The following is a 22,128-nucleotide window of genomic DNA, read 5'->3' as shown; positions in this document are numbered from 1 at the left end:
CACTGCTGTCGCCCGGCAACCGGAGAACGACACGGTTCTAGAATGTGTCGTCTGCTCGATTCTAGAACACGCGGAGAGGAAGTTGCTGGAGCTGCTGGATGGTTCCAGAGCAGAGCGGCAGAGCGGCGGCGACGTGGGCGCCGGGTGTCTCAGTGTGGTGTGAGGACAGAGGGGGGGGTGAGTGGAGGGACAGAAGGCAAGACAGCAACGACGACAGACTCCTCCTTAAACGTGTCTGTCACTCTGCCTGTCTCCATGGCGACACACTCGCATGCCCATCCTCATCTGTTCAGGTGCGACACAACAGGCTGAACACCCCCCACCACCACCCACCCATCCACCCACCCATCCTTGCTCCCCCATGTAGATGTCTCTCTCTCTCTCAAACCAAATCGCTGGTTGAGAAGAAACAGAAGCAACAGCGTGAACCAATCTGCCATCCCAAAACTCACTTTCCCATCATCCTCCTCCGCCTTTCGCTCGAACGACCGTTGTTCATGAGCTGTTGTAGTGGAGGAGGAGCCTTGACGTGAAGGTGTAGACAGACAAGAAGAAAAACAATAAAATATATTAGTTTTATGAGAAAAGAATAGTTTTGTTATTTCACAAAATCATTTTTAAATAATCAATTTCCCAAAATTGGTTTAAATGCACTTTAATTCAACTCTAGGCACCAATGGCATGACTGGATATCATTTCATCTAGGTATCCAGTCAGACTAGTTATTTATACAGTGCTTGTATTAGCAGTGCTTCTCTTGTAGTACTAGTAGTAGAAGTAGTTTTTCTTGTAGTGTATTAATAATTTCTTAAACCAGTGTATTAAAATATGATCATATGCTTCTTTCAAGGTGAGATTGGTGAAGACCATAGAAATGTCTTATATAGCTACTTTATGTCTGTGTAAACACATCAAACGTGTTATAGACTCATTCTAACTGTAGCAGCTTTAACATGATTGCAGCAGTAAACTTGTAAATGACTTCTTCACCAGTTAAGATCCCATATAATCAAATCAAAGTGCAGTTTAGTTCAGTATAGGCCTTGTTTATATTGGGTGAATGAGTGCTTTTCATTGTTGGGCCAAAGGTTCCCTCAATCCAATCTCACACTACATGCCCTTATCTTTTCATGCTGTTTGTCTTAGGATATTGAAATGAAGGATGTGGATGTTTATAGTCTGTCTCCCCATTTACTGTACAGTGGCTGTAGCTGCTGTTACAAGCAAATCTCTGTTGTTGCAGTAAAAACACATAATGCAGACAAAGTCCTCAGAGCCACAAATAAATTAAAGCTTTTAAAGGCGAACTGATAAAAGGATGGGAGAGGAAAAAGCTGCTTGTGTCTGATACGAACAGACAGGTGGTCTTTAAAGGGGCAGGTTAACTAAAAAAAATGTATAAAGCAGTGAACATCGCCTTGATCTTTTTGAATTGCGAATCTCTTTGTTGAATCCTTTTATTAGCAGAAGAGGACAAAACTTTGTTGTGTCTATCCCTAGATATCACTGCTGTGTTTGATCAAGTGGCAGCAGGCTGCAGCAGAACAGACCTTTAGCTTCAATGAGACATGACACAAGTTATCACTTCAAATTAGGCCAACAAAAAAAAAAAGGATATTACTTTTATGTTGTGTTTGGATGAGCTTGTGTGCTTACTCGCTGACTGCTCAACAGACTGCGACTGCTCCAAGAGATGCTCCTTGGCTTTAACCGACTGGGAAAGCACGGTGGCCAGGAGCTATAAAACACACACGCGCACAAAAACATGCTCATACACATGGGCATGCACGTTCACAAAATGAAACATTTACTTCACGCACAATCGTTCAAAACCCAGAAGTGCCTTGTGACTCAGCGGAGAGCACATGTAACAGACAGATTCTGGCTTGTGACCCTCTTCCTCTCGCATTTCCTGCAATTTATTAAAACTGGCACCAGTACTGATATCCAAGAATGAAGACTTCTTATAAAACAGATTATGTCCCTCCAGCATAATATGGGGACAACATCCAATTTGGCTAATTGCTACTTCAGTATTTTCATTACCTCAATTATTGCCTAAAAATAGACTTGTTATATCCAGTGACAAGATTAAATGTTGGAAGCACTGAGGGTGTGAGGGCTGAGCAGACCTGCAGGGTGCATGATATCACAGATTTTAACATGAACGCACACTGCACAATGGAAGAAAACAGTAGCGAATAGACAATATAATGCCCTAAAGAGAAACCAAGTGAGGTCAAGTGAGGGCATCAAAATATATCGTAATGCACGTGGTCTACTTAAAACAGAAAGTGATTCTCGTCTCTCTACGGGAAGAACACACAGGGCAGGAAACACATTTGCGGTTATCTTAGTAACAAGAGTTGTGTTTTTTTTTCTTCTGAATACGCTCTAATGTTTCCAAGAAGTGACGTGTCTTTTGATCTGTACAGATCCAGAAGCAACCTGAGGTGTGAACACATGCGTGCATATAGTAGATGCGAGGACTCTCTCTCTTACCTTTACGCCTTCTGCTTGTGCGTGCAGGCCCGGAGCGTTAAGGCCGTGGGTGTTGACTCCTGGTGTGGGTGCAGGGTGTGGACTCGGCGCCGGGGTGGTCAGAACGTGTGTGTTTCCAGAGCTCTGCAAGCTGCTTGATGACCGAACGCTGCCAAGGCTGCCCACACTGCCACTGCGCTCGCCACCTATAAAAACACAAACACAAACACAAACACACACATGGCTTTATTCCACAAATCTCAAATTAAAAGTCCTCATACACACAGTTTTACACCTGTACCCCAAAAAACACAGTTTACCTGCCAGAGGTTTACGGAGCACCCAAATATCCTCACTGGTGCTACTCTGCTGTCCTAGGGTTGGAGAGCCTTGAGGACTTTGCTCTGCAGTCCGTGAACCTGTCACCCACACATACACACACAGATACACACACATGCACACACACACTGGTTATGGCCACTATTTTTTTGTCTATTACTCTTTTGGAGGACTATCTTAAAACCCTTAATGCAGTAAATAATCTACAACTACACAGACCCTCGCGGTGTGTAACATAGCTTCATATACAAATGTGTTTAAGTCAAGTGCACAGGCTCACAGAGATACAGTCACTCACCTACACATTCATTGACACATTACTCTTAGTGGTTGCACCACCTCTTAATACTGTAATGTTGAAAGTCTACACTCTCTCTGGCAGGTTCATCCCAGTGTGCATGCACAACACTAATAAATAATGTGCAGACAAGCACTGCACAGTACATTAAACAGCATTTATTGTAAATAAACCATTCAGTTATATGAGGTATTTAAAGCTAAATCACAGGAAAATGAGCATAAAAGTGAAGATAATATCTCTCACACTGTGCTATGATTTGAATATTTCAGTAAAAGGCTCAGTTCACACAAATGACAAAAAAGCACAGTGGAGGTTAATGGGATTACTTTTGTGATAACTGCACCATAAAATGGATGTTGTTTATCATAATATATGGACTGTTTTCTGTTTTTATCTACATTGATAGCCAAAATCTCTCTCTACTGTACACCACATTGTGTGAGGGAGGAAATCTATACCTTTTTTGTCATTTAGGTGAACTGATCCTCTGATACAGTGGGCTAAGACATTATTCAGATCCCTTGACTTCACTTACTGTATACTAGATTATATCTTAAATGGTAAGAACTGACATTTCTTATCTATGACTACATGAAAATATGTTTTAATCAAAATCTCTCATTTATAGGGATCTAAATGTGAGATTTTGGTCCATAAAGTACATATATATATATAGTGTATATGTATCTGTACAGAGCGTGTAGGAACAAACAGATGGATGATAATATATTCTACATGTGCTCTTGTCAAACAGTGAGGAAAGTATGCTTAACTGTGATTTAAAGTGACACTACAGTATGTACCTGTCTGACTCTGCTGCTCCTGAGAAGTGGAGAGAGGAGGAGGAGGAGGAGGAGGAGCAGGGGGAGGAGGAGTGGACAGAGGAGGAGGAGGAGTAGACAGAGAAGGCGGAGAGATGGGAAGAGGAACGTACCCAAAGGAGGAGAACCGAGGGAGGGACTGTGTGTTGGGGTGAGGGGGTGGAGGGGGAGGCAGATGCAGGGGGAGGACTTTGGAGGGGGGGTATGAGTGTCCGTTGACCGATGCAATGGGACAGGGGTTGGGTCTACGGAGCAGGAGGGTGTGGCACTGCTGGGAGGGGGAGTGGCCTGGACAACGAGCCAGGAGGTAGAGAGGTGCAAAAAACGACAACAACACAACAACGACAACGACAAAAACAACACAACAACAACAACAACTGATCAGTCAACTTGAAACAAAACAAATCTAATCAGATCTGAAAATATATAAAGTATCAAATAATATTAATAACGGATTAAAATCAAAATATGAGAAAATAATACATCCATATATCCACAGAAGGGAATATCCACCTTTTTCCGAACGTCAAAAACATTAAGCCGGTTTTGCACTTCCAGTGGAATTTTATGTTTACGTTTCCATGGTTTCGGTAGTCGTGGTAAATGCATGGATTTTTTTTTTTTCCCCAATGAAAATCTATAAAACGCATGGATCATCACACCAGCTTTAAAGCAGAAGTAAGCGAAATATTTGTGTTAATATAAGTCTTAAATAGTTGTATCTTCCGACAGCAATCACTTATATAGAGTGTTTGGTCCGAAACACGGGTCTGTCAGTCACTCTGCTCTGCTGTAAGCCGAGGAGAAAACTTTCCTTGTATCCTACAACCTTTATCCAATGAGGAGAGAGAACGGCATAAAGGGGCGGTCCTCTCTGTGTGTGCAGCCAAGGGATGCGCGTGAATGTGGTGACGTAGGGACGAGGGCGGGGACTGCTAACTCCATCGGCTGACAGGAAGTTAGCCAAAATGACCGGATCGCTTACTTCTGCTTTAACAATGGATATCACACAAATTGACATCCCTGTTAAAAGCCAGCGTTAATACATCCATGCATTTACCGCAACTATGACAACGACTGAAAACCATGGAAACGTTGACCATAGATGACGTTCGGAAACTTGTGGATATCCATCTATAAATTAAAATACAATATCACTATAGCAATAAAGCAAACAAACAATATGAACAGAAGCAGAAGAATCAGGCAGGGCAGGTTGGTTAGATAGGGTTTTATATAGGGGAAGGAGATAGAGGAGGGGGTGACAGAAGGAGCAATAGAGGAGGAGGGGGAGAGGGAGGAGGGGGAGCCAATCCCCAGCAGAGGACAGTGTGACCAGTGGAGATGATTGACAGGCTGGGAAAACAGATGGACTGCCTAAAGAGGCCGATGATGCTGCAGCTAGCTACGACTAATGATCAGCTATAGCTACGAGAACAGCTGCTGAACTCACACACATGCGAAGGCACATTCACGCACCCTCCCACCCATATATACACACACACCCACACACACAACACAATTGCACACACAGCTGTGATGTGGGTGGTCACCTGCCCTCTTGATGACTTCCACCATGTTGGAGGGAAAGTAACCCACACGGTCATTTCCTGTGCGGTTGTCGTGAATGCAACCCTTCCACCGACCGTCCGAGTGCTGCTCCAAAACCTGGCGACAAAACACAAGACACGCACAAATACAGTTTAAACAGATTATCATGTTTATGCCTCCAAAACAACAACTGGATTTAGCTCCACAAGCTCAACATTAATCCACCACATCTCATTTCAAACTAGTGGTTTTCACAATGTTGATTTCCTGGATATATCTATTTCTAAATGCTCTGTAAACAGGATTTAAACATTAATGTAGAAGCAATAACAATATTCTGTGGACAGATATGGTAGAGTAATGCCCCCCTGTGCACAAACACAGTGATTTGGGATATATCTGGTTTATATTTATATATGTTTGTCTGATGAACCCTAACATCATAATGCTTTTTAATTACATTCTTGGCTTGTCAAAGTAATGATTTCAACTTAAAGAGCACCTTGTATTTACCTGAAGATTTACTACAGCATAACTGAGAGCACTCTCTGTATGTTTTACATCATTATAATATAGCATTTTATGCTTTAACATTAACTCTGTCACTTATACTTCTTATTACTACTTATTACCAACACATTTAGATATAATATTGTATTCTTTATGGCCAGGTCAGGTCAGGTCTTGATATTCTTGATCATTAATCATCAGTCAGATCATTTTAAGACCCCAGACTCACTGCTGAAAATCAAACTGGCAGGACTCCAGGTAATACTTTAGCAAAGACAAATAAAGGATTTCAGCTCTGCAGCGCTGAGGGAACAGGTTGTGATTTTAAAGGGACTATTATTAGAAATATGTACCGTGATAATGTCTCCAGCTTTAATGTTGAGGCTCGTTAGGTCGTAGTTGTTGCAGTAGTCCTTCAGCGCCCGTACCTGCATTGCAGCCGAGGCATCTGCAAGACATGAGTGAGCAGCAGCCGCAGATTAATGAGGTGAAGAAGTGGACAGGAGGTCAGGTTAGTGGAGCAGCAATGAGCTGGGAACAGAAGAGGTGGGCAGACTGATATTTAAGTTTCAGTGGGACTGATAAAAATTGTCTGGTGTCTTGTTAGTCTTCTTTATTAATTGAAAGGATGAGGAGGAGTGACAGAAAATGGGAACAGCATGCGGCAAAGAGTCCAACGGGCCGGGATTCAAACTGGGCTCTGAGACTTCGCATCCACACGGTATAAACCCCAGTTGTCTTGATTTGAGTAATGTATATCAATATTAATATTGTGTTTCAAGTTTCAAAAGGACTGACAGAAGAAAACAAATGACAAAACAAAATAGAAACCTTATCTAATATTAGGAGCATGTACATTATTTTTCTGTGTTTTCACTATTTGCTTCATTTACTATAGAAACCAGTCCTGTCTTTTAACATGTGTGTTTAGTAAATACAGTAAAATCACAGTTTACCGTATTTATAAAGCACATTTAAAAACAACCTCAGCTTTCCAAAGTGCTGTACACTTAAAATATATAAAAATACAATATAGTTAATCATGCAAAATATAATAATGGATAAAACAATAGAAGGAATAGTAACCCTATTAAAAACATGTCATGTTAAGAAGTGCTAGTAGTAATGTAAAGGCTGCACATTCAGACTTAACAAATTAACGATGCACTCACTTCACATATCTGAACACAACCCTCCCAACAGAGTGTAGTTGCTGTGACACCTGTATTAGTTTTGGTTTTAATAATATTGAAAATGTATCTTGTGTTGTTGCCCACTGCCTCAAGAGGAAGTCAAACATGTATGTAACCATGTCATGTGTGCGTGCATGTGTTTGCGCTCACCCCTCAGCAGTTGTTTGATCTCTCGGCTGGCCTGTGTGGTGGTGAACTGGTTCACGATGTCCAGGGCAGTTTGACTCAGAGTGTTTCTCACACCTGCACTGATGCCACTCTGCAAAATGGAAAGTGGAGGATAGAAAGATGAAATGAAAGGTGCGAGTTGAATGTGATCCTTTTTGAAGCTGCAACATGAGAAATCATCTGCTGCATGCACAGACTGATCCCTTTACAGTTTGTTTTGTGTGTCCTTCAAGGCATTTCGCAACTCTCACTGCTAATTTCCATCACTGTTTTGGTAGTTTTGCTTGTGGCTCTGTGGTTGTTATCATAAGTCTCTTTATAGGAGTTTCTCTTCATGGTTGTTTTGCATCTCTTTGTACTTGTTAAGCGTCTCTTTGGTGTTGTTGTGCATCCCTTATTGTCGTTTTGTGTCCTTTGACTGAGATCTGTGACTTTCACATAGGAAATATTAGCAGCCACTTCACACAGAGAGCCCTGAGCCTGCGTCTCGTAGGCCTGTTTGACAATTCGCCCCTGATTCAGTGTCAGTGTGGCTGTGTGTACACGCCTGCCGCTAACATTTGTTGTGGGTGCTGCCTCAGCAGTAACATCAAAAGTGAAATACAGCAGGATGAGAGAGAGAGAGAGCACTGAAGACTGGCTCTGTTCAAAAGCAAATCATAAGCATCAGCATTTCTTATTCATCTGAAGGTGAGAAAAGGGGTGAAAAACAAACAGAGCTGCTCTGAATATTATTTAAAAAAAACAAACAAAAAAAAAACAGGTAGAGTGTTAACCAGCCGGCAACGGTTTTATGTAACAGGCTAACATGACCCACGGGACTCATCACACAGCTCAGTGGGATGAATGACAAATGCTGAGGTGTAAACTTGCCCAGCTGAGGAGAGGGAGAGAGGCCGCTTTAACAACAGTTGCTTATGTAAACACTTATAACAGACAGTCAGACAGACAGAGAGACAGACAGAGAGAAAGAGAGACAGACAGCAGGACTTACATCCAGCAGCAGACGTACTACCTCCGTCTTCCCACAGAGGGCAGCCTGATGTAGCGCTGTGCCAGACTCAGACTGTCTGTTGATATCTATGCCGGCCTGAATCAGCAACCTGCAGCACAACATGACAGTGACTTGAACCTTTATTGAAACAGACACATTTATATAAAACAATACAAATAATAAAAAGTCAAAACCAAAACAAAAAAAAACACTGTGGGATTAATTCATAATCGTCACATCACATGAGGAGGTTCTGGCTGAGTGAGAAGTAGATGGAGAGGACAAGTTTGTCAGACCGTATGACTTCGATGTGTCCGTTCTTGGCAGCGAGATGCAGAGGTGACACTCCGTTGGGGTCGGACGGTTTCGGTTCCAGCATGGCCGCACACATGTTGCTGCTGAGCAGGAGCTGGACCACCTAAAAAAGAATGGGCGGGCAGACACAAAAGTTACTGTATAATAACACCTGGACTGCTCTAGAAGTATGCACTGGTGGCTCCGTCTGTGGGGAAATTTAGATTTAAAATGGGAAAATCTATGAATTCAAATCATTGCTGTTGAAAGTGTGCGATCTGTTTTACTGCTTTAGAATATAGATGCATTAGTTGTGTTATTTTTGTAGTTCCTGGGTGGTTTTTAAAGTGCAATCAAACCTTGTTTTGATACTATACTCAGTCAAGATAGCATATACATTAACATTAATTGCCTTTATGCAATTATTTTCTCGCAATTTTTAATAGTTTTATTGTTACTGGATACAATTTCCTGCATACTCAATGAGGGGTTCACAGGAAATAATACAAACTGTGTTTAATTCAAATTTTCTTTGATAAAGTTCTTTTATTTTCCAATTATTTTTCTTTTTGTTAAACCATTAAGAGTGAAGAGACAGACAGGACAGCAGGGGAGAGAGAGAAAGAGAGAGGTATTTGACACGCTCCGCAGTTTGGGTTCAAACTGCAGGCGTTGTCATTACGTAGCATATGCTCGGCTCATTCACTTAGAGTGTTTTTGCTTCTACCCCATTCATCCTACTCACATTTCTGCTCTGTTTACTGCTCACTGGCCCTGACACTGCATCACGCTACTGCTAATGCAAATCAGCTATTCACTTTTATTGTGAAGCAGTCACAGGAAATGGATGCTGCAGTCATTCGTCAAAAATGAAAAACAGGACAACGACCCTGTGTCGACACACATTGTTTTTGGCTCTTTGGCCTTTTTTCTTTTCTTTTCTTTTCTTTTTTTTTTTTTTTGCAGTGGCTCAGATGAGGATATTGCAGGAAGTGATGAAAACCAGAGTTTCCACAGTGAGCTGGTAGATGCAGGATGCAGGCTGCAAACCTCCAGCTCCTCAGCAACATAACCACCTTTCCTGCACCTTGTTGTTGGAAGGAAACAGTCGGTAGCCTGTTTCAGACAAAGGAGCTGCACAGTGTTTGTGGTAATAAATTGCAATAACTGTTACTATGGTGACAGTGGTTTACCAGATTAACCAGGACTAATATCTTAATGGTCATAATAACATGAAGGTACAAATTCACCTGGATTCTTGAAAAAGATATTGAGTGTCAACAGAGAGACGCAGGGAGCAGAAATCTTTCTACACCAACATGAAAATTAGCTCAACAAGAAGCTTTTATTTTTGTTTTTCCTAAAATAGGCTTTTGGATTCTTTCAGGGAATACAGTGATGAGCATGAACAACATGTATAATTAATGTTTTAAGCTTTAACCCAATCACCTGAAGTAAAATGCTAATGCTAGGCTATAAACCACCTCCAACACCAAGGTCACATGGTCTCAACGTCACCACCACTAAACTTCAACCTGCACGAGAACAAACACAACAGTTTCATGTCCCCTTTGTTGTCTCATTTAGACACTTGTTCGTAACTGGCCTTTTTCACAGAGACATAAAATCTTATCTTGGGGATTTATTTACTGATATATTTTAGGTTGTAGAGTAAAAATGTGAAAATTAGTCAAACTTATGTTTCATTAAAAACCCCACAGACTTCAGGGTGAGGGATGCTGAGCGTACTGCCAGGTTTTAGGACTCATTCCTGTGGCGCTCTGTTTTATTTTCTTTTTTTAAATAAAGGTTAAACACAACTGAAAAACATTTTTTTTTTTTAAATGTTGTTTGCTTTCAGTAAAATCTACTCACTCCGACACGTCCAAATTCACAGGCAAGGTCCAAAGGCGTTTTTCCAGCTGTGTCTGAGATACACGGGTTGGACTGGTGTTGTAGCAACATCTCCGACTGTAACACACACACACACACACACACGCCCACACACACGCACACAAGCACACACACACACACACACGCCCACACACACTTGTCTTACTGGCACTGAATCCTGTGGCTTGTAACAACCACAAATCTTGCATGCATCACATAGCAGGTAAACACAGCTAACAATAGCAGACACATGGCAACTACACACACAAAAACACACTCACTGAAACACACAAACACACACACACACAGTTACCCCATCGTAGTGTCCATGCTGAGCTGATAGGTGGAGAGGGATTTGTCCTTCATCTGACTGCCCGTTGACTGACGACCCCGACTTCAGCAGCATTTTCATTGGCTCAGTCTTCCCCTGCCACGCAGCGTAGTGCAGAGGACGCATCCCTGCACACACACACACACACACACACACAAAACACAGACATATAAGACCCCATGAGCACACTAACGACAATACACTATTAAAAAATCTAGAAAAATTAAAATGTTATTTTGCAAAAAGCAAAAATATCTCAGATTTTCCGATAATTTATCACTGAACTCAATATCTGTTATCACTAAGTTTATCTTTCACATTAAACTCAAAGTGTCACCACCAACATTGAAATTATCAACATGTTTTTGGGCTGAAACAATTAATTGACTGAGATATATAATTCATTAATGGTTTAGGTTGTGTGCTAATGAATCACAGTGAGGTTTGGCCAATTGGACTTTTTTGTTGTTGTTATTTTTAATCATCTACAGTACAAACCAAATGATTATTAGATACAAATTGGGAAAACGATTAGTAGATCGATTAACAGTCACAGCCCTAATGTGACATTTCTCTGATGGCTGTAGTCTGCGGGAGTCTTTAGGCTCAGACTCCCAGTGCCTGTCCTGGAAATTCAATCTGACTCTGTTTGACACGCTCGTGACCCTTTGTGACCCGAGGAGCATTGCAAGCATCATTCTCCTGGGACATCCGAGACAAAGTGCTTTCAGACAAAAGGGCAAAGCAAGAAAAGCCCCACAGCGTGAAGCTTAACGAGACCTGAGAGAGCAGCACCGGGACAGGACAAATATATATGTATCATACAGTATCACAGCGAGGAGATGTCAGTGTTTCATAAGAATGATCGACAAAATGTTAGGATATACATTTACTGTATATACAGTATCCACTTATGCAGTACATATAATGCGTGTTAACAGATCAGTACTTATCAAAACTGCAATTTATGATTAATTGGAGGTAATTACTACTTGTTACATACATACAGTACATAGTAGTACATATACAGTACTGTATGTAACATCGCTTAACACACACTATATGTCATTGTATGTGCACATGCATAAATGTGCATCTAAATACTAATGTTAATCATTACTTGATCGTTGACTTACACTTGATAAATGATCTTATCATCTCCTAAATAATTAGGTTGTAATTGATATAATACATTATTCATAAATGCTGAATCCATCGTTTAAAAAGTATAACATTTACATTTACAACTGTGTTTATAAATTGCATACTCATTAGTTTTAGTCTATGTATGAATGATGGATTATGTACTTAACAATGAATAATTAATGATTGATAGTGTTGTGGTTATTATAAGTGTTACTGGCTCATTCCTGCAAACATGCAGGAGCCTGCAGAGCTCAGACGAGAGCAGCACACAGATGTATTGTAGAGTCACTGCCTGTGCCTCTAACCAGGAGACATTAAACGCCGCTTTGCAGCGGTGGCTGCAAGGTGTAGTGAGCATGTTTCTCCTGGCAGAAACCCAAGGCCCTCCGGTCTGGATACCAGTGATGAGCTGCATCATCAAGCTGACTAAAGAGACCCCCCAGGTTCGTGTTTGCATGAGGGAGTCCTGACTCAGTGGAGAGGTGCTGGCAGAATAAAGAGGCGCAGCGGCTGCAGGAGCTTCAGAAGTTCAAGCCTCAGTTTATGATGCGGAGGAGACACACGAGGAAGCTTCTAGGAATTGTTTTGATTATTTGAGACGAAGGAGGATTTCACACAGACTCCGCTTCCTGAATTTCAGACGTGTCAGTTGTTGAAGTGTTGTGAGTCACACACGTCCTGCGTGTTTTCTTTGGCAGGCACCTGTGGTCATGAGTTACAATACTGAGAAAACCACACACCCTCAGATTGAGGAGACGCTCTGTAAATCATGATACGGTCATATCTGATATTTTCTTACTGAGCGCAATAATGAGGTTCCCACAGAAACTTAATGCTTCCAGCTTCGTGGGTCTGCTGTTATTGGAAATACCCTCAGGTGTGTTCCCAGAACTTATACACAGTTACTTGCAAGTTGAACAACTTCCTGTTTATGATGGTTTTTTGGGATAGGATACGCAGCCCTTCCAAGCTCGGGCCTGCAGGATGTCCAGGTCAGGAATATTTCTGAGACGAGTTCCGAGGCTTACGTCTCAGTATACTGTTCATCATGTGCCAATTCACATGGACTGATACAAGAAACAATAGCATGCGTATGCAGATGTGTTTCTGCCCATCTGATAAATGCAAAGCTGATGTTTAATTTTAGTTTAGAGCATAACAATGAATAAATCTGATCTGCCATCTCTAAAGCTTTAACCCTCTTTGTTGTTCCCCCCCGAACTTTCCATGTTTCTGTTTTCAGGAGCCAGTGAGGTTGTCGCAGGTGAAAAGTACTCAAACTGGTCTTTATTTTTTATGAATCGGTCAGACTTGCATTCAACTAATCCGTGGGAAAAATTAAGACTGGATTGACTTTACCAACCAGATATTATTTATGTGCAACTAGACCCAGACCTCTCTGATGCTCTGGGTCTGGGTCATGTCCAGTTAACTGCTTCCTGTTACAAAATGAAAAATGTTGAAGCAGCAATCAGTTTTTAATACGCTGCAGATCTGGACCCAGATTCCTCCAAAAGAAGGCTTGCGACTAGTTCTCTTTCTTTACTTTATTATTGTACTGAATCAACCATTGGAGGTTTCCCCCAGCACCTCCATGCAGAGTTGCCCGTTGAGGGGCTCGGACCACCTGGTGAGGATGCCTGCCAGGTGTGTGTCTATATTTAGAGACAAACTGGGCAGGCACGACCGACTGGGAGCGTAGAAGCCCTACATCCTGGAGGGATTATATCTCCCATCTGCCCTGAGATTTCTTCCTCTGGATTCTGCCAGAGTGGGAAGAAGGAGTTTGTTTTCTGGGTTAGAAAGGGAAATCTGGGCTGCTCTGTTTCCACTTGGCTCCCACTCCTGCAGCCACGAAGCATCCCTCTTTTATTGTCTATTGTTTGCTTAGCACACAAATCTGTCGCATCTCATAAACACAGTATAGCACACAGGAGAATTTTGTTTTATTGCGTTTCCAGCATGCACACACTTTTTTTGTTACATAAGAGAGTATTGTTGGCCATGTAGAGGGGGGAAGCCTATGTATGTATTTGTTTTGCCCTTTTTTTTCTTTTTCTTCCTGTGATTATTTTCTCTCTCCAGTCTGCCTTGTGCCTGTTTTGTTGTTACATAGTGAGTTGTAATGACACTAGTGTGAATCTGTGTGTGTGCTGCTCTCACCTTTATTGTCTTTGATATCCACCGCCGCCTGGGCCTCCAACAACAGAGAGATCAGCTCCTTGTTACCACCCAGAGCGGCATGGTGCAGCGGTGCCAACCTTCACACAGATACACACACACAGACGCACAGATTATGTATTAAAAAAACACACACAAATTCATATACGTAGTGTAAAACCAGAGCATAAGTTTGCTCAAATAATCTTCAGCGTAGAGCAGCTCCGCCCCTCAGCTCTGTGTGAGCGACGGGAGGGGGCAAATGACCTACTTCCATTAATAAGCAATCTCTCTAGCCTCGAGCCGGGCACACACACACACAGTGCCTCTATGTGTGTGTGTGAGTGTGTGTGAGTGGCTAATGGATCCCTGGTGACTATAAGGGCCGGGCCCTGGAGTCAAATCAACGAATCAACAGCCATTACACAAGGAGTTGAGTCCAATTATCTGATTCCAATCAACGTCATAAAAAGATCTTTGTTATCTGACCGAGCCAAATGAAACACAATCGTAAACCAAGCATGTGCACACGACAAAACATGCGATCATGATGAGTATAAATATAGCCACGATCCATAGATGTACGACGTTCAGAGTTGATAGGGGATGCGGGAACAAATTAAAAAGCTGGAAAAACGTTTGGTTTTGCTTTAAGGTAATTAGCGTTTAGACTCCAGCTCCTCAGTTGTTGGCTGCATGTTTCTAACACAGATTTGAGCAGGGGATAATGCGTTTTGTGATATGGTTGTTTTGATTGTTTTGTTCCTTTTTTTTCCTTCTTTTTTTTTGGCTTGTCGCTGACAGTGGGGTGATCAGAAGATGGGTCAGCCACAGAACAGGCCCTGTGGGACTCGCAGGAGTTTGGTGTGTTGCTCCACTTTTGAGGATGTTTTTATGTTGTTTTTATGGCTTAAATCTCAGATGTGTCTCTGTGTGTGTGTGTGTGACAGAGCTTCTGCACCTGTGGTTCCCAATTATTGTTTTGTTTTGTTTTTCACTTGTGATCCACTAAAATGACTTAATGTTGTGACCACACACTCAAATGGTGCGGTTGTGAGAAAATGTCTATTGATTATTGATTAATTTCATACAATATTAATGTATTAATTAAATGTCCCACAACAATATCAGTGAGGCTGATGCAACAATAATGTAATGATTCAGCTGTGTCCCTAATACTCAGCTATATGATCTCAATATGGTCTTGAGTCATTGATAAAACCTGTTTTCTGAGGTCACCGTGACCTTGACCTTTGACCTTTGACCACTGAAGTCTGATCAATGTCCAAGTCAACATTTGTGCAAAATCAGAAGGGATTGCCTTGAGGCGTTTTGGATGATATTGATTTCACAAGACAAAAAAAGCCTGGTTATGTGAGGTCACCATGACCTTGACTTTTGACCTTTGACTACAAGAATCTAATTAGTTTATCCTTGAATGTCTGTGTCATATATGAAGAAGTTCCTTTAAAGGGGAATTGTGTTTTTTTTCCCCCTCTGAGTCTGGGCTGACCTGTTATCAACATCCGGGGTCTGTAGGTTGACCTACTAACCTCTGACCTGGATGATATCATCCTGAGCGCCGCACAGCCAGGGCGTGGCTTGTTTACCTGAAAGTTGCTACAGCTAATGCTACGGTTCGTTTCTGCGTGTTTCCGACTTGTCAGAACAAAATTAGTAGCTGTACGAAGTTCAGCTTCCACAGGCTTCCTCTCCGCAGCCTGGACTCACTAAAGCTCTGGCTAGTTGAGCTAAAAATGGACCCGAATGCCGAAGTGGAATCATTATTATCAGAACGAGCCGTGCAGCGCTCAGAGATGACATCATCCAGATCAGAGGTTAGTAGGTCAACCTACAGACCCCGGATGTTGATAACAGGTCAGCCCGGACTCAGAGGGGAAGAGCACTACAGTAGTGTATCATAACAAAATATTGGTGAAATGAACCAGTTTTGCGGCAGATTATGTGTTATTTAGAGGCTGCATTCTGCTGCTCCGTAGACTCACATCATATGGATATACGCGGCTCTCAGCTGGATCTAATTTCCTCGGAAGGACTCGTAATGACACCAAGCTATCTGGGTGAGTAAATGATCATATTTTATGCTAGAAATAAGGTCCAGATCGTAAAAAACGGCAATTCTCCTTCAAGGCATTACTGAGATATTGTATCCATGAGAATTGGACAGACTTCCCAAAGCCAACATGCCTCTGGCTCCGTCTCTCTGTCTGTTGCCGGCGCAGCAGAGGCATAAAATGAAGCACGATATAAAGACGTTGAGTGACGGCGTCGGCGGCAGGCCATGAAATAAACATGTTGTAGTCTCTCACCCGTCTGCATCCTGGATGTTGACATTCACCCTCTTTGCTGCTCCGAGGAGCTCTGAAAACAGACAGGGAAGGAGACAGAGGATCAGACAGAGGAGCAACAAATGAAAAAAAAAAGCCCTGATTCAAAACTTCATCAGGATTCAGCGATTAACTTATTCTGTCCTTGTTCTTATCCTAACGTTTCCTGCAGGTGGAGGTGACAGCTACACTACACTACACCTGTGAGCGCTCTGGACCACCCCTCTGTCGTTTAACTGTGTGCTCGCTGCAGAAACAGAGAAGGTCAAGGACACGTGATGAGGTAAACTCACGGGAAACTACACACTTAAATGTTTAAGATCATCAAACATTTGTTTAATATTCAACAAATATAACCCAAGTTACGTAATATAAAATGCAGTTTTTAAATTATGATTTCATTGATTAAGGGAAAAAACGCTACCCAAACCTACCTGGCTCTATGTGAAAAAGTATTTGTTAATCATGAACTAACTGTGATAAATCACATTTTTTTGGAAAGCTGAGTTCAATTTCACTCTCCACGCCCAGACCTGATCACTGCCAGAGCCGTTGAATCAAGAAACCACTTCAATACGACCTGTCTAACAAAGTGAAGGAGGCTGTGAGATCTCTAAAAGCAGCACATCATGCTGCGATCTGAAGAAATTCAAGAACAGATGAAAAAAACAAAATCATTGATCATCTATCTGTCAGTCTGGAAAGTGTTACAAAGCCATTTCTAAAACTTTGGGACTCCAGCTAACCAAGATGAGAGCCTGAAATTGAATGAATTTATCACAGTTAGTTCATGATTTAACAAGGTGGGGCGATTACTCTCTCACAGCACTGTATAAAGTTAGGTATAAGTGCAGCTGTAAGCAACATATTAGCCTGAATTACATGATCTATAAAGATTACAAACCGTGAAACAGCAGCTTTAAGAAAACCTAATAAGAGTACCTGATACATTCAGGTTTCATAGTTTAGTAGTTCATTAGAAATAGCAGCTTTATGTTGGTAATAATAATAATATATAGTGTGTGCAGTTACTGTGTGTAACTCTGTATATTACTACTACTACTACTGTACAATTCATCCACAACTTAACGGCAACAGGAAATGTGTTTTGAAGGAAACATAATGACTGGCTGGATTACGTTAAGAGGCAATCTCTCTCTCTCTCTCTTGTTTTGTTTAATGAATGAAGCTCTACATTTATTAATGACAGTCCCCAGGAGGTAAGTGGGGTTGTTGGCGGGCGTACAAAGTGCACGGCTGTCACACCACAGACCAGAGTTCCCTTCCACAGTCCTACGGCTTTGGTTGGATTTAAGCAGCAAAAAAACTAAACTAAACAACAACAACACTTTGGTTAAAATTAGGAGAAAGACTGTTTTTGATTACCTGCTAATGAGTGGGTTGTGTTGGCTGAATTAAATCAAACATCTGTCTTCATCTGTCTTTAAGAGCTGGGAGTGTCTGAACGTGATAAAGTTTAATAATGCAGATTGTGCTGCAAGATTTGCTTCTTTTAGCAGAAGACATACATGTTTTCTGTGAACATTTCACTCCCATGTTCAGTATTTGTGACTTACCAATTTGTAAATAACAACATATCCTCATAGAAAACATGTTATAGCCATAGTTTTATGTCCTTTTTAAATATATTTAGGGTTTCATTTAATGTAATTTGTACGATTCAGAGGTATTCTGGGCTCCAGCTACTGATTATTACAATCATATAATTATCTGTACATATTTTCTCAATGATTGATTAATGGCTTGACTTGTAAAATAGTTCTAGCTAACAAAAAAAAAACAAAAAAATATCTGCCATTTTGGCCTGTCAGAAAAGAAAGGGTTAGTCTCATAGGCTAACAAGATCGGTTTCTGTTTAGTCTAATATGTCCATCACAGACTCAATTTGTCCTAAATCCAAATGTATTATGTTAAAAATCACATAAAAGAAAAAGAAAATCAGTTATCAGCTGAAAAATAGGTTGTTTATCATTTATTCCTTTTCATCAATGGAGCGATCACAGGCTGCAGCTGTACATAGATTATTTATCTGATCTCTGTGTCATATATATACTATAAGAGACCGACCGCGCTGTGTGCGTGTGTGTTCGTAGCATGTTTGGCCGTATCCGTGTGTCTGTGCTTGTGATTATGTGAATGTGTTTGTATGTGATAACCTTGATCTCTGACTGAAGCATCACAAAGATGAAGACACCAGACAACTGGGAGGACCACACACACACACACACACACACACACACACACACACACACACACAACACACACAGGATGCAGAAAAAGCGGCTTGTTTGTCTCTCTGCTTCTACTTTTTTTTTTTTTTTTTTTTTTTGGTCAAACCCTCATAATCCACGGGGCCATAATCTGTAGCCGTCCTGTAATCTGGGGAAAAGCTTCTCCCTTCCTCTCTCTCTCTCCCTCTCTCTCTCTGCAGCAGCTCCATCTACACTTCATCCCTTCATCCTGCTCTCACACTCTAATTTTCCCAGTAATTTGCTAAAGACCGCGTGCTGATTGGTAGCTCGGCTGGTTTCTGTTTACACTCTGCAGCTGACATCATTCCCCCCGCATGCATGCCTGTGTGCATTTGTGTGTGTGTGTATTTGTGTGTGTGTTTCTGTGGACCCTCCCCCGTGTGTGTGTGTGTATCTTGGATTAAAAATAAGAACCTTCCTTCCCTCCCCCCTCCTCCCCGCCAGATGAATCAATGACTGCAGATATCTGTGTCACCATCAGACTATCACACAGCCACATGATCCCCATCCTGAGCACCAACTAGTGACAGGACCACAATACCAAACACCCGCCGCCGTTTCCTTCTTACATCCTCTGTCTTCTACTACAAGAAGTCAGGATTTTTTGGCATTATTTAATCATGCTCTCCCTCCCTGACTTGACACTGTGAGATATATGCTGTATATATATATATTTAATGTAATACTAGCTGACAAAGAGGGCTGACAAATACTACCCCACTCTCCCTTTTAAAAAATTCATCCTTCCTTTCGGTTTTGGAGCTGCAGCAGCGCTTCCTCTCGGGGCAGATTTTCACCTTAAAACTTTAATTCAGTGTATTTATTAATATCAAACACCCAAAATGTTGGTGCTTACTGTAAAATTTCTAGATTTATGTGATTTTCCATTTTTTTTGGGGGGTTATTCTGTCACGTGCTGTTTGTTTAAGAGCATTACCACATCCTGTCATTGTGTCCTTGGGACCAGGGTTCACATTTTCTTGTGATAATTTCATTTTTATTTTTTAGGCGTTAACACTGCAACTCACCACCCCTGTTCCCCAACGCTTCTGCCCCCCGTTACCGTGGCAACCCCAGACGTGCCACACTCGCAGTCTGTCAGCCACTTGGCAAGGATTTACTATGATATTATTTCAAAACATGTCCTTGAAATTGTAGCGTTTTTTTAATTTTTTTTTTTCGTTTCTATTTGACTGGAAATCACACCTTTTTAATTTGAAACCGTCTTCTCCGTGTGGATACGGAGAGTGTGAAGACAAAGGGAGTGCAGGCAGCTGCTGCCTTCAGTGCATCAGAGCTGATTCCTCAGGAACCTCAGGAGAGGTGAAGTGAAGGAGCGGGTTCTCATTATACCCGAGATGTTCTGAGGTCCGGTTTCCATCACCTCTGACTTTCCCTGTCACCATGCATTTAGAGTTTCAGTCTAACACGTAGCCTCCAACAAATGCCAGCGCTCACATGTCGTTCCTCCTCCTCTTCCTCCTCTTCCTCCTCTTCCTTCTGCTGCTGCCAGACGATTGCGCACATATGTTTAAGTGTCTGAACTCAGGGTCACAGCGGGCTGAGGTATCGCTCATAAAAACCACTTATTCCATCCAAGTATAGTGTGTGAGGAGTCCAACCTTCACCTGAACACATCTGAGACACAGCTGAACTTTGAGGCAGATTGTGTGAAGCTGAGGAAACTGGTTCTTTTCTCATTCCACCAACTTTTCCTCTCTTGTCATGGTCAAATCGTTCCTGTGCTGCAGGCAGTTACAGAGGACAGCTGGCTCGGTTTATCATCCCAAAGTGCAGAACAAAATGGTATGGATTGATTTATTCTTATTCACCCAATAGAAATTTTACCAGCTTGTATTGAACATTACTATTACACAGGCAGAGAGTGCAACAGATTAGTCTGCACTTTTCTGCACATGTCAGAAAGAATACAACTTACAGAAAGACAGCTGTTACTGGGACCTTCAGTAAATTGTGCAGTAGGGTATAAATAACAATTATTTAATTCATTCATTTCATCTTCCGCACCGCAGCTGGAGCCTATCTCCGCTGACTTATAGGAAGAGAGAGGAGAGGTACAACCCTGGACAGGTCGCCATGCAGTCAGTCACGAGGCATCATACATGTACAGACAACCATTCACACCTATGGGCAATTAAGAGTCACCATTTAACCTTAACCTGCATGTCTTGGTCTGTGGGAGGAAGCCAGAGAGCCCATGCATGTATGGGGAGAGCATACAAACTCGACCAGCCAGTTATCACTCTTTGAGTTTTGGTTAATCTGTTGATAATTTTCTGAAATAATCAAACACTTGTTTTGTCGACAAAAAAATGCCAAAAAACTGTGAAGAGTCAAAAATGATGCTCATATTTTACCAGGTGGCTGATTGACATGGCAACAGCCTAGAGATCGTCATTATTATTCATAATTATTAACACATAGGAGAAAAATAACACATACATTTGAAAACCTGAAAGCAGCAATTGAAAGTCTTTTTTCACACTTAAAAAAAACTACTTTTAGCACAACAGATTTCTATCATGTTACTAACAGTACACTGTGCTGCATGATTGGGGGTTATTATGGTTGCTAATGTGTTTTCTGGCTTTTATTTTATTTATTTTTTGGAGTGAAGGACAGGGTTTTTAGGAGATGATGAACATCTCATGTGCAGCGCCTGTTGATCTCCGTCCAGACAAGCTAATGAAAAGGAAATTATTTTCATCACGTCGTGCAAAAAGCAGCGTGTTACCACTTAGTGTTTTCTGCTGGCTCACTGCTGGTCGACCGCAGCTGAGTTCAGATACAGTCATTCACTTGATGTGATGGGAGGATGCCAGACCTTGAGCGTCGATAGAGACCGAGACATTGTATGAAACACTTAGTGCCCATTTCAGTTAGTTGCTACAACATAAAAGGCACACAATTATGATAAGAACGTTCCCGCATCTCTAAGATAAAGAGCTTTACTGCAACTGAGCCAAAGATAAGAAAACCATTACCAAATGTCCCTTTCTTTGTATCAGCCGGCACTGGCTTTAAGTATCATCTATTTTAAAGTGTAGCACAGACTGAACATCTCTGTCTGCATCAACTCTTGAGTCGGGAACGCTCACAGAGGACTTCCTGCAGAAAGAAACACCATCATCGAAGACGGCGGCCTTATTTTATTTTATTTTTATATCAATGTCAACAAATCATCAATCAGCCACGTATAAACTGATCTCCATCTTCCCTCTTCAAGCTCTGCATATAAACATTGTGCTTTATTTTCAATCAATCCCACCGGCTGAGAACAGCACCAAATGTATATTACAGTAAT

At 41.6% G+C, this 22,128-nt stretch overlaps 1 protein-coding gene across 4 annotated transcripts in view; it reads right to left on the bottom strand.

Moving 5' to 3' along the window:
• Positions 1-22,128, bottom strand: part of LOC146992062 (uncharacterized) — a 37,033-nt gene that overhangs the window by 9,987 nt on the left and 4,918 nt on the right. For 2 of the 4 annotated variants that reach the window (XM_085783287.1, XM_085783279.1), the window contains exons 2-15: positions 16,513-16,564; positions 14,186-14,283; positions 10,859-11,004; positions 10,528-10,623; positions 8,655-8,776; positions 8,359-8,467; positions 7,347-7,455; positions 6,357-6,451; positions 5,496-5,610; positions 3,925-4,230; positions 2,802-2,900; positions 2,503-2,687; positions 1,657-1,738; positions 453-523 (exon numbers count right to left, since the gene is read on the bottom strand). In XM_085783287.1, the coding sequence (XP_085639413.1) occupies positions 453-523; positions 1,657-1,738; positions 2,503-2,687; positions 2,802-2,900; positions 3,925-4,230; positions 5,496-5,610; positions 6,357-6,451; positions 7,347-7,455; positions 8,359-8,467; positions 8,655-8,776; positions 10,528-10,623; positions 10,859-11,004; positions 14,186-14,283; positions 16,513-16,564 (1,685 nt within the window). The remainder of the gene's footprint in view (positions 1-452; positions 524-1,656; positions 1,739-2,502; positions 2,688-2,801; positions 2,901-3,924; positions 4,231-5,495; positions 5,611-6,356; positions 6,452-7,346; positions 7,456-8,358; positions 8,468-8,654; positions 8,777-10,527; positions 10,624-10,858; positions 11,005-14,185; positions 14,284-16,512; positions 16,565-22,128) is intronic. The other 2 variants (XM_085783297.1, XM_085783305.1) reach the window with 1 other exon arrangement.

This window comes from Trachurus japonicus, chromosome 1 (assembly GCF_045865225.1).
Source record: "Trachurus japonicus isolate A0001 chromosome 1, Traja_1.0".
In the NCBI taxonomy this organism is placed as follows: Eukaryota; Metazoa; Chordata; class Actinopteri; order Carangiformes; family Carangidae; genus Trachurus; species Trachurus japonicus.
This window is presented reverse-complemented; position numbering and strand designations above follow the sequence as displayed.